Genomic DNA, 14,166 nt, shown 5'->3' with positions numbered 1-14,166 from the left:
TTTTTATTACCCCATCACATGATTATGGTGATCAATAAGTTTACAGCCAAGGTTGGGGAGCATTGGATTCTGCAAACTAATTTGAAAAAGTCCTTATATTAAGGCCAAGAAAATTAATCAATATTTTTCAATTATCATTTATTTAATTAATTTTAATTATTTTCAATATGTTGAATTAGCATGGAATTCCACATACGACAGCCAACTGCTTATTGCCAACTGCCACAAAAGGCACAAATATTCGAATAATTTTCAAATTTATATTGATAATGATATTTATGTATTTTTTTTAAAAAGGGGAGTGGGGCCGGGGATCCTGGTTTTTTTTTTCAGGATTGGTCTATCAAAATAATAATTATAAAAAAAAAATAGGTAATCATAGGTAATCAAAGATTACAAAGCTCATGAATATTATCAGTTCAAGTAATGCAAATCTTACATAATATTTTCTTAACAGTTAGTATTTATCCTGAACACAATATTCAAGCAAGTTCGGTTTGAATAGGTCTTAAAGTTCATTGGGGATTAATCTGTTCCAAAAACTTTAACCTGGTTACTTGTTTGAAAAATATAGGTCAGATCTAGCATCCGAAGCAAGTTTCGATTTTCCATCTTTAAATGAATCATCGAAGCAAGTTTGGTCTGGTTACGGCTTAATTATAGTTTTTTGGGATCGATGTACTGGTAAGATCCAGCATCCGAAAGAAGTCTGGTAGTGTCCATCCCTACATGCATCATCCCTGCAAGTTTGGTCTGGGTAGGGCTTATAGTTACTTGGGAATGGACCTGCACCAAAAACTTTGACCTGATCACTTATCTGGAAAATGTAGGTCAGATCCAGCATCCGAAGCAAGTCTGGAAGTACAATGTACGTCCATCACTAGATACATCATACATGCAAGTTTGATCCGGGTAGAGTCTATAGTAGCTGCAGATCTGTAGCTCTCCGAAAAACTGATTTAAAAATATTGCTAACGGTTACCGTATGTTCCTAACATATTCTTTCGCCGTTTCAACCACCAAACATTCCTCATAGCTGTTGTTAATAGTCCTCGAGTCTTCATCCTGACATTGTAATCATAGAACATTTCGTTATTTTATACTGCCAATTTGGTTTCAAAGATAAGTCGGTCCAATATGCTTCGTTCAGATGTCAACTACGAGAGTACTTGATAAACTTTTGAAATCTTCCCTTTTTTGCAATTAAGGTAAGAATTTGAAAGAATTAATCAAGAACCAAGCGCACTTTTTTGTGCGCAATACATATACAGTTTTTTCCATGAGTGGCACTGTGTCTCTACGGTCCATCAATATATTTTTTTCAGAGAGCTACAGATCTGCAGTTAGGCCTATAATTACTTGGGATGGACCTCCAAAAACTTTTATCTGGTCACTCATCTGCATGGAAAATGAAGGTCAGATCCAGAATCCAAAGCTATTCTGGTAGTGTCCATCCCTAGATGCATCATCCATGCAAGTTTGGTCCAGGTACCTGCTTTTTTGAAACGTGAAAATCAGGGTGTGTTTACGTGTGACTTCTTATGCTTCATATCAAAAGTACTTGGACACAGATTTGAAGTTAATATTTTCTCTATAATATTACGACTTATATATTTTTATGGCATTTCACACAAAAATTAATTAAAAATGTAAAAGTTTTTTAAACTTCAAATTTTTTGGCGGGTATGATTGACACATTCTTGCACTATAAAATTTTTAAATTTTATTCTTAATACTTAGGAAAAGTGGCAATCTTGTTGTGTATAAATGAAAGATATTAATACTATAATCCAGAAAATTCAGAGTAGACATTTTCGAGAGCAAAACAAACACACAATATATTGTCATTCCGTGCAGTTGTGGTGAGCAGACTTTGATGATTGAACGAACCCGGTGAATCGTAAACATCAGCAATAAAAGAGCTCGTGTTCTGTTGACAAGAACTGTGTACATAATACGAGTGTGATCTATTTGCTAAACTCTGTACACAACACTCAGCTCGGAATGACGATACTTGTGATGGAGTTTTGCTTTCCAAAATTTCTACTATGAATAAAGTTTTTTTTCTGGATTTAAGTTTTAATATTTCTCATTGATACACAACAAGATTGCCACTTTTCCTTATGATTTAGAATAAAGTTAAAGGAGCCATAACTGCCTTACCGAGGGCACGGCCGACTCAAGTATTTAAAGGAAATCACCTGTTTCTATCTATAGATACACATACCTTCAAAATCAAACTACATGTTTGCAATTATTTGTGGACCAGAGTTATATTTGTGCAAAATCTTATGCGTGCAGAAGAAAACACTTGCTGTGGCCTTCAACTCGACATTTAGATATATTGACGACGTATTGTCAATTAATAATGGTAATTTCCATTCCAACGTCGATACGATATATCCTGGTGAGCTTGAGATAAAAGATACCGCAGAGTCCGACTCTTCTGTTTCATACTTGGATATTTTACTTGAAAAAGACACTAATGGTAATCTAACAACCAAGCTATACCCCGGTATGATAATCATGATTAATTTAATTTTTCTATCGTCAGCTTCCCTTACTTATGCAGCAATTTACCTTCATCACCTGCATACGGAGTATATATATCTCAGTTGATTCGATACGCAAGAATATACGCAAGAATATGCTCTATATGTATGAACAATTTCTAAAACGAGGTAAATCATTGACAAGCATATTGACAAAACAAGAATATCAACAGTCTCGTTTAATGTAATCATTTCGCAATTCCTATGGCCGAGGCAATGACCTTGTCAGCAAACACAGTTTATCATTGAGTCAAATGCTGACTGACATTTTTCATACCAATTGTTAGTCCATTATTTATACACTGACGACCGATTTTTTTCGTTATTTCCTGATCATGACAAGGAGCACACGGCGGGTGTGACCGGTCGGGAGGGGATGCTCACTCCTCCATGGCACCTGATCCCAACTCTGATGTTTTGGGGGTCTGTGTTTGCTTTACTCTTATTTTGTATTGTTTTATGGACTTTGAGATTGAATACTCTTCGTTATCTCCATATCTTTCTTACACGAAAATATCTTACTTGTTCAATACTCTTATCATAAACAAGATTTTTAGAAAACTTTTAAAATAAAACAAGCTAAAGCAATGAGTTTGGATCATTAGTTCAGGACTGTTTTTTCCCGATATACTTTCAAAGTGTAATGTTGTATTTTATAATAATCTCTTACAGTTTTTATACATGTATTATAAATAATAAAAGAAAAACATGAAAAATGCACAGAGGAATAAAAATAAAAGCATAAGTAAGATTCGAACCCACGATCATTACCAGTATTTTACAGTCCAGCAATCATACCACTACGCCACGAAGTCATTGTATTTAGATGGATGAATTTAAGACAGATTGTTGAATCTTAAGATAATTTTGAGATGAAAATTTGTACATTTTTTTAATATATTCAATATGAAGACCACCATTAACCAAAATATCTAAATGTAATGAAGTGCAGTCATATCAAAATAAAATTATTCAGAAGTTGTTTTTTCTGGTTAAGGGTGGTCTGCCACAGTTTGTCATTGTTTAGGAGGATACCTCAGTATTTACTATATTCTCCATATAAACTGAACGATTTTTATACCTATCATATGAGGGAACTATTAATATTTAAAGCAATATGAGCTGCATGTTTGACATCGGAAAATTTTATTGAAAATTTGTAATTAACTAATTAGATGACAGAAAAATAAATCATTTATAAACTTCTGTTGTTCATATTTGCGATGTAATTTTTTTTATTAGCTTTGATTGAAGCAAAATTGAATTATTGTCGTCCTGTACAATAATGATTTCTTATATAAAATTGTATATTTGGTGGTACAGAAATATTTCATCTGAAACATTTTAAAACTTTATTTTGGGCTTATTGGTCATATGGGTTTAAATTACCTACAAATTAATCATAATAGGACATTTTACCAGCAAAATAAAATTCTCAAAGATACAGCTCATATTCCTTTAAATATTATTGTTGTGTGATTTGCTTCAAAGAATGTACTAACATTGTATGACAAAATTTTGGTTAAACAATGTATTTAAAAAAGCGAAAGCGACTATCAAATGCGCTATGGCTCTATGTGAAAGTGAAGGATGTGTTAATCAAACCAGCCATCTACTATAGCTGTATACTTTTGCCAAGTTTGAAAGCTCTAGGTCTCATAGTTTTCTAGTTATGAGCCGGACAGGATTTTTCCATATTTGGCTATAGCATCTTTATTAAAGGTCAGAGTGACTTACTTTTTGTGCGAGACACACCTTCTGCCCAAGATGTATCAGCTGACAAACTTTAGTAACTCTAGGCCTTCTAGTATTAAAGTTATGATCCGGACACGAGAAAAGCTAGCAGACGGACAGACAGACGGACGGACGGACACGAACCCTATAACATAATACGTCCCGTCTTAAGACGGGGGTATAATTATCCGTTAAATCGAATGTGTGAGGCTCTCATCATTCTGTTTCTAGAAGTATTCTGGTATAGGCTTTTAATTTTTATGTGTCCTCAAATGATTCTCCTTGTATGCTTCTTTTTTAATTGATTTTCCACAAACATCACATTTGTAAGGTTTAGCATTCATTTGGAATGCGTCTCCATGAGTTTCTGTAAGTTACTTTAAATGCTTTCTGTGGATAATTTTCCAAACACATCACAATACTAAGGTTTCTCGCCTCTACATGTCTGTAGATCTTTAATGTGTGTAATCGGTTGACTGCTTTTCGACACACAACACATTCAACAGGTTTATCGTGTTTATCACGTGTGTACCTTCAGGTGTCCATCTAGATCTGACTTTTTACAATATGCTCTTGGACAAAAATAACATTTATAAGGTTTCTCTCCAGTATGTATCATCATGTGTATTTGTAAGGTATCTCTCCGGGTGAATAACTTTCCACAAACATCACATTTATAAGATTTATCACCTGTATGTGTCCTCATTTTTTTCTGTAAGTGTTGTGTTTGTCTGAATTCTTTCCCACACACATAACATTTTTAAGGTTTATCACCTGTATATATATCCTCACGTGTATCTGTAAGTTCTATGATTGGTTAAATGCCTCCCACACACATCACATTGATAAGATTTATCAACTGTGTGTATCTTCATGTGGCAGTTTAAGTTACCTACTTTGTTGAAAGGTTTCCCACACACATCACACTTATTAGGTTTATCACCTGTATGTATCCTCAAGTGTTCATGACAGGTATATGACAATGTTTCTGATTTATAAATCATTAAACTTTAATGTGGAGCTTACTATCTACATAATTTTATACAAATTAACTGTTCATTATTTTTACAAAGAAATCCATTACAGCATGAAACACTGCCTTCTCAAACATATCACATTTACAAGGTTTATCACCTGTATGTGTTCTTACGTGTGTCCTTAAGTGTTGTGACTGGCTGAATGCTTTCCCACACGTATTACATTTATAAGGTTTGTCTCCAGTATGTGTCCTCATGTGTCTTTTTATATCATTGGCATATTTGATTTATCATCAGTATGTGTCCTCATGTGTGTCTGTAAGTGTTGTGTCTGCCTGAATTCTTTCCCACACACATCAAATTTATAAGGTTTATCACCTGTATGTATCCTCATGTGTTTCTATAAGTTATCTAATTTGTTGAAGGCCTTCCCACACACATCACACTTGTTAAGTTTTTCACCTGTATGTATCCTCATGTGTGTCTCACAGGTATATGACCGGCTGAATGCCTTCCCACACATATGTCATTTATAAGGTTTATCACCTGTATGTATCCTCAAGTGTGTCTGTAAGTGTTGTGACTGGCTGAAAAACTTTCCACAAACATCACATTTATAAGGTTTCTCACCTGTATGTGTCCTAATGTGTGTCTGTAAGTGTTGTAACAGGCTGAATGCTTTCCCACACACATCACATTTATAAGGTTTATCACCTGTATGTGTCCTCATGTGTGTCTGTAAGTTTTGTGTCTGACTGAATGCTTTCCGACACACATTGCATTTATAAGGTTTATCACCTGTGTGTGTCCTCATGTGTTTCTGCAAGTTTTGTGTCTGACTGAATGCTTTCTCACACACATCACATTTATAAGATTTATCACCTGTATGTGTCTTCATGTGTGTCTGTAAGTGATGTGACTGGCTGAATGCCTTCCCACAGACATCACATTTAAAAGGTTTATCACCTGTATGTATCCTCATGTGTTTCTGTAAGTATTGTGACTGGCTGAATGATTTTCCACACACATCACATTTATAAGGTTTATCACCTGTGTGTATCTTCATGTGGCAGTATAAGTTACCTAATTTGTTGAAAGCCTTCCCACATACATCACACTTGTTAGGTTTATCACCTGTATGTATCCTCATGTGTTCCTGACAGGTATATGACCGGCTAAATGCCTTCCCACACACATCACATTTATAAGGTTTATCACCTGTATGTGTCCTCATGTGTGTCTGTAAGTTATTTGACTGACTGAATGCCTTCCCACACACATCACATTTATAAGGTTTGTCTCCAGTATGTATTGTTTTATGTCTGATTAAGTGAGAGGGCCTGCTGAAGTTCTTTAAACAGAAATCACATTGAAAAGCTTCGCTGGTTGATTTTTCAGCCTCACTTTGAATCTTTGAATTCGATGACCAGATTTCTTCCCTCTGTAAATAAAGCAAAAATTGTTTTAAGTAGTGTGTCAAGCTACGTTTTTTGATGAATATTTGTAGAGAAATCAGTAATTAGACATAAATAAACTCCATTGCAAACAAAATTTCACTTTCCTTTTTACTGTTTTCTTTCTCTTAATCCAATTTACAGGTGAATTATAAGATATGTTAAACATGTATTTCGGTAAAGACCGATGTGTCTTTTTTTCTATATATTTTAAAACAATGAAGTTAAAATTCATTCTAAATATATTGCTTAAAAAGAAAATCTTAATTTTGAAAATAATGTTAAATTAAAAACATAGGTAATAAATGATTACGAAGGTCACCTCGACGACTGTTATTAGTGTAAGTAATACAAATCTTATATCATATATTACTTAATATTTATCCCAACAACAATATTCTTGAAAGTTGCCCTTTCATGGCATATGCGCATTTCTAAGCATTTGGTGTGAAAAACATGTGTAGTGTAACAAATATTCATAACTTTGTTAATAATGAATATCAAAAACTTTAAGTTCATTGGGATTGATCTGATCCCAAAACTATAACCTGGTCTCTTGTTTGGAAAATATAGGTCAGATCAAGCATCCAAAGCAAGTCTCGTAGTGTCCATCCCTAGATGCATCATCCATGCAAGTTTGGTTCAGGTAGAGTTTATAGTTCTTTGGGATAGACCTGCTCCAAAAACTTTAACCTAGTCACTCATCTGGAAAATGTAGGTCAGATCCAGCATCCGAAACAAGTCTGGAAGTGTACATCCTTAGATGCATCATCCATGCAATTTTGGTTCAGGTAGGTCTAATAGTTACTTGGGAATGAAAATATTGGTCAGATCCAGCATCCAAATCAAGTCTTGTGGTGGCCATCCCTAGATGCATCATCCATGCAAGCTTGGTCCAATTTTGCTTATATTTCATTAGGAATCGACCTGCTCCAAAAACTTTAACCTGGTCAATCATCTGGCTCCAAAAACTTTAACCTGGTCACTCATCTGAAAAATATAGGTCAGATCCAGCATCCATAGCAAGTCTGGTAGTATCCATCCCTAGATGCATGATCCATGCAAGTTTGGTTTGGGTAGGGCTTATAGTTCCTTTGGAATGGACGTGCTCCAAAACGTTTACCTTGTCACTCATCTGGGAAATGTGGGTCAGATCCAGTATCTGAAGCAAGTCTAAAAGTGTTCATTCCAAAATGCATAATCCATGTGGTAGTGTCCATCCCTAAATGCATCATACATGCAAGTTTTGTCCGGGTGGGGCTTAAAGACCATTCTAATGGACCTGCTCTAAAAAACTTTAACCTGGTCACTCATCTTATCTAGAAAAATGTATGTCAGATACAGTATCAGAAGCAAGCTTGGTAGTGTCCAACCCTAGATGCATCATCCATGCAAGTTTGGTTCAGGTAGGGTTTATAGTTACTTGGGAATGGACTTGCTCCTAAAACTTAAACCTGGGACACCGACGCTAATGCCGACGCCAACGCCGGGGGTATACATGTAGCATAAGCTCATTTCGCTTTTAATTCGTTGAGGTGAGCTACAAATTAAAAACATAGGTAATCAAAGATTACGAAGCTCACCTCGACGAATGTAATCAGTTTAAGTAATGCAAATCTCACACCATATTTTCTTCATATTTAGTATACATCCCAACAACAATATTCTTGCAAGTTGTGATTAACCCCTTACATGGCATATACACATTTCTACGCGTGTAGCGTGAAAAACATGTATAGTATAAACAAATATTCATAACTTTGTAAATACTGCAGATATCAAGGACTTCAAGTTCATTTAGATTGATCTGTTCCGAAAAATTTAACCTGGTCTCTTGTATGGAAAATATAAGCCAGATCCTGCATCCAAAGCAAGTCTGGTAGTGTCCATCCCTAGATGCATCATCCTTGAAAGTTTGCTCCAAATAGGGCTTATAGATACTTGGGAATGAAAATGTAGGTCAGATCCAGTATACGAAGCAAGTCTAGTAGTGTTCATCCCTAGATGCATCATCCATGAAAGTTTGGTGCAAATAGGGCTTAAAGTTACTTGGGAATGAAAATATAGGACAGATCCGGCATCCGAAGCAAGGCTGGTAGTGTCCATCCCTAGATGCATCATCCATGCAAGTTTGGTTAAGCTAGGACTTATAGTTATTTAGGAATAAAAATGTAGGTCAGATCCAGCATCCAAAGCAAGTCTGGTAGTGGCATAATCCATGCAAGTTTGGTCCAAAAAGGGCTTATAGTTACTTGGGAATGAAAATGTAAGTCAGATCCAGCATCTGAAGCTAGTCTGGTAGTGTCGATCCCTAGATACATCAACAATGCAAGTTTGGTTCAGGTAGGGCTTATAGTTACTTGGGAATGAAATGTAGATCAGATTCACCATCCAAAGCAAGTCTGGTAGTGTCCATCCCTAAATGCATCATCCATAGAAGTTTGGTCCAAATAGGGCTTATGGTTACTTGGGAATGAAAATGTAGGTCCGATCTAGCATCCGAAGCTAGTCTGGTAGTGAACATCCCTAGATACATTATCCATGCAAGTTTGGTTCAGGTAGGGCTAATAGTTATTTGGGAATGAAAATGTAAGTCAGATCCAGCATCCAAAGCAAGTCTTGTAGTTGCATCCCTAGATGCATCATCCATGCAAGTTTGCTCCTGGAAGGGCTTATTATTTCTTTGGGAATTGACCTGCTCCAAAAACTTTAACTTGGTCACTCATCTAGAAAATGTAGGTCAGATCCAGCATCCGGAGCAAGTCTGGTAGTGTACACCCCTAAATGTATTATCCATGCATGTTTGGTTCAGGTAATGCTCATATTTACTTGGGAATGGACTTGCTCCTAAAACTTTAAATTGGTACGCCGACGCTAAAGCCGACGCCGACGCCGGGGGTATAGCATAAGCTCATCTCGACTTCGTCGAAATGGGCTAAAAAATGAAAATAAAACAGAAATTTATGTATCCCGATCTTGCAACACAACTTTGTCCTTTCTGGGACAATGGATTCCTTGGTGCAAATAGTAAATATTTTTAGCGGTAAAAATGAAATCTTTATAATCAAAACTAAATGTAATCAGTTAATAATATCTCACAAGGAAAAAAATAAATATATCCCAGTAATTCGTAGACAGGGATAGAGGGAAACATCTATCTGTTGGACCAGAGTGCAAGTCGTAGGCCGCAGACAACAGCTTGCACTTTGGTCCAACAGGTCGACTCTTTCCCGAGACTGCTTTGTATATTCCTACAAAATCGAATTCATTTATTAACATTGTTTGGGATTGAGAGACTTTATCATGTTTACGTGTATTTATAAGCAATCATGAATCATAACAAATGAGAATGATGTAACACACAGTTCTGAAGCTAAAAGTTTCTAGCTAGAGCTTGTAGAAAATTTAACATCAATTCTACAATAAATTTGAACACATTTTAAATTTTAATCAGTAATGGTAACGTTACATCTTTGAAAAAATTTAAGAATGATTTTGTTATATTCATGTTAGGAATACTGATGTCCGCATTCTCAAAATTCAAAACAATGGGTTGTCAAGAGAGAGAGCAAGTTTTTCGTCGTTAACATCAACATTATCTGGGAGAACATTCGAGTATCCCCAGATTTCATCCTCATTTGCCGCAGCGAAACGAACATCGATCATTTCTGTTTATCATGACATGTTTAATTTATTCGGCACTCCTGATTACATTTAAATCACTGTTATGCAAATCAGCAGAGGTTTGCTGCATGATGAAAACATTATGCAATTTAGCGCCATGTGACGTCAGCGAGCATCAGTCTTTTTTAACGGCCAATTTTAATAATTCCTTGGACTGAGAGTCGGGGAAAACAGTCGACTTGTTGGACTTTTTAAAGTTAGAAATTATATAGGGACTGTTAAGTAGTAGGGGTATAACAAAAGTTTTTTATCACCACTTAAGAAAATGCAGGTAACAAAACATTGTCTACGTTTGTAAGGCTCATTTTATAAATAAATTGTATATTAGAAGTATTTGGATTTAAATCTACATGATAAGAAATAATCTCACTCATACTCATACTTTCATTTTTAGGGAAGAAGTTCTTCGAAATTATATGAATGTCGTCATGAGAAAAGGATCCTTATCTTTTGAGTTCATAATGCTCAGAAAAAAACGTCAAAGTCACAGATTTGTAAACACATAAAATTTTTGTCGACTGCGTTTTGTGAACAAAAAAACATAAAAAAATTAAATAAAATGGATATCAAAGTGTGAAAAAAATTCTATGTGTTTTTGATGCGGACATTTTAAGATATAAAATATTGTTGTAATATCATTATTATTACTAAGTATGTAAATTTATTTATAATTCTTTTTAGGTATTTTTTTTTTGCCTTAGACATATAAGTTAAAGTGTTGGTGTAAGGGAAATGAGGTGGGAGAAGTTATTCAGAAAAGACATTAAACAACATTGTTAATTAGAATATTTTTCCCTTTATAAATAACGAAAATACATAATATGTTCACTTTCATAATGTGGGTTTGTGAAAATATATGTTTTTTTTTTATAATTGATATATAAAGTTGCTTATTATTTACTTTCGAAAAAACGACAGGTCCCTTTTTTTTATAACATCGAATTTTGCGTATCCCATAAAACGTACTCTACAAGGTTCGTGTTTTATATTCTTAAAGTAAAATACATTTTTTCAAAATAGGTGATGCATGAGTCTTATTTTAGTTTATATATTATGCAGTCAACATTTACTTAAGGAATGGACAAAGTTTAAAAGAGTATCATTTTTGTTCGATTTTCATCCGAGTATAAGTTTTCAAAATATTCTCAACTATCATCTCCATTATTTAGACGCATCACTTTTTCACACACATCGAAGCGGTTTGATGATCAAGACTCACTTCTATTGTTTACTTTTCGTTTATTGTCGGCGAAAATTGATTCTCACATCAATATTTTCTTACTTTATGTTGATTTACAAGGCATTGGACTTGCAGATTGCTTTGAACAGAGAGATTAAGGTATTCAACCCCAAATAAAAACATTCAATGAAATTAAATAGAGTAATGTAGGCTTTAAATACTCAATCTATTTAGACATACTTCCCATTTATTATTATTATGTAGGCATTGAATACGTATCTCCCCTTTTTTAAAATAAAGAAAATATTTTAAAAAATTAGACAGTAAAAAAATGCTTTGAATTGTCAATTTTATTTTTATTGATTCAATGCATCTTTCCATCGCAGGACATATTGATATCCAAATTATCTGAATTTACATTTTAAAAAATGCTTTTCCCCATATATTTCAATGCAATCTTTATTAATTAACTACTGCTTAATTAATGAAATTTTTGAAACTTTCTCGCGGGCAATACTTTTCCAATATAAAGTGCTTTAATATAGTATCAAAGTATTATGTACTTGACGGACATTTAAGGGAAGAGAAATTGATTCCATGCAATAGGGATGGAAATCCTTAAAACAATGTCTGTGCCTGACTAAATTAAAGATGCTGCGTATTTTATTTGTCACGGTAGCCTAGTGGTAGAGCGTTCGCTTCGTGATCGGGTGGTCCGGGTTCGATTCTCGTTCGCAACGCTGAGTCAGACCTAAAACGTTAACATAGGTAGTGATTGTTTCTTCGCCAAGCACTCGGCACTAAAAGTGAAAGTCACATGTCTTTCGGATATGACATTAAAAACGTGGGTCCCTTGTCACAGTTTGTGTAGGCACGATAAAGAACCCTTATTGCCCAATGGCCCTGGGTACCGAGCATAGGTCTAAATTTGAAGCCCTTCACCGGCAAATGGTGATATCTCCATTTGAGTGAAAAAATTTCGAGTGGGACGTTAAACAATATACAATCAATCACTCTCCTGAGCAATAAACATATGCATGCTTAAATGTGATTCATATCATGATCATTGGCAACACAGGGTTTCCGGAGAAAAAAGGTTTATATAAGGTCACTTATGAAAAAAGTCATTGAGAGCAATCTCCCGTATGGAATTCTCTAGACGCTGGAAACAAATAAAGCTTATGTTACAGACTGAGATGTTAACAAAAGCACGTGTGTTTTTATCGGATATATTCAGCTTCACAGTAATAAAGGAAAAACAGCGATGGGTTTGTTTGCAATGTGCTGAGGGGGCAGACGCAAAGATGTGAACTAATTATGCTGAAAGTGGTGATACCTAAGATAGACCGGATGAGAACGATTCTATTGGTTATGTGAAGGGGGCACCATTAAATATTTCAAATTAATCTTTGCAAAAATATTTTGGCAGTTCGTTTACAATAAAGTAAATTATACAATAGAAACGAACAACCAATCTGTTGATCATTATTAATATTGAATAATTTAATTTCATTTGTAACGTCGCTGGTATGTTACGGCAGCACATGGATCAGAATTCGGCGAATTAACACTTTTTTATAACATGTAACACTTATAAATTTGAAAAGTCATGGATAAATCTTTTGCTATAATTATGCATTCTACAGACGTCTATGGTTGGCCGTTCTACTCAAAATTATTTATTTTTACTCCACTAAAATTATTTTTACTGCAGTAAAAATAAAACACTGGCCATTGCTACTCACAATTAAATATTTTTAATCCAGTAATATGGTTGGCCGTTCTACTCACAATTATTTATTTTTACTCCACTAAAATTATTTTTACCGCAGTAAAAATAAAACACTGGCCATTGCTACTCACAATTAAATATTTTCACTCCAGTAAAAATATTTTACTCAAGTAAAATTAATTTTACTTCAGTAAAAATAATTTACTTCTCTACTGGAGTAAAAATACAATGTGGCCATTTAACTCACAGTTAATTAATTTTACTGCTGTGAAAATCTATTTACTGCAGTAAAAATACGACACTGGCCATTTCTACTCGCAATTAAATATTTTCACTGAAGTAAAAATCAACCAATCACAGTCCATGTTAGATATTTGGTGACTCATAGCTCAAGGGGAAAATTCCCCAGGCTGTTTACACATGGCTACAGTTGTATAGTAGAGTTTGCGTACTGTGGAATCATCATTGTTCGTGGGGGACCAATGTTCGTGGCTTTCGTGGGTAACCCTGACCAACGAATTTACATCCCCACGAATGTATTTACAAAGATTTGGTTTATCATTTGTTAAAAATTATTTACATCGTAAAATAATTGTTACCCTTGTGTCCGAGTGATCTCGCATAAAGAAGACAATCTGCATGTTGTTAATTATTGACACGAAACCAAAATAAAAAAAATATTAAGTATCAAAGACATCGAGAACTATATACAATAAGTAAAAATAAAATGATAAATACAACTGTTAAATTTAAGTAGTGTTTACATTATAGTCCAACACGCTCAAATGCCCCTTCGAGAAGGTCAATTTTTAGTGCGATTTTGGAGTGGGTGTTAATTAGCCAATTAGCATGA

The 14,166-nt window shown here is 34.6% G+C and overlaps 1 protein-coding gene across 1 annotated transcript; it reads right to left on the bottom strand.

Moving 5' to 3' along the window:
* Positions 1 to 5,575: 5,575 nt before the first annotated feature.
* Positions 5,576 to 6,730, bottom strand: LOC134244848 (zinc finger protein 235-like). The gene has a single exon (XM_062727098.1). It carries the CDS (start codon positions 6,495 to 6,497, stop codon positions 5,790 to 5,792), a length of 708 nt encoding a protein of 235 aa, XP_062583082.1. The 5' UTR covers positions 6,498 to 6,730; the 3' UTR covers positions 5,576 to 5,789.
* Between the last annotated feature and the right edge of the window lie 7,436 nt (positions 6,731 to 14,166).

Source organism: Saccostrea cucullata, unplaced genomic scaffold (assembly GCF_032062105.1).
Source record: "Saccostrea cucullata isolate Sc308-1 unplaced genomic scaffold, CSIRO_AGI_Scuc_v1 ctg5721, whole genome shotgun sequence".
In the NCBI taxonomy this organism is placed as follows: Eukaryota; Metazoa; Mollusca; class Bivalvia; order Ostreida; family Ostreidae; genus Saccostrea; species Saccostrea cuccullata.
The sequence above is the reverse complement of the archived record's forward strand: the minus strand, read 5'-3'. Positions and strand labels throughout refer to the sequence as shown.

Bases quoted from the DNA above. Each gene is read 5' to 3' on its own strand.
- LOC134244848 (XM_062727098.1), bottom strand. From the start codon at position 6,497: ATGAGGACACATACAGGTGATAAACCTTATAAATGTGATGTGTGTGGG.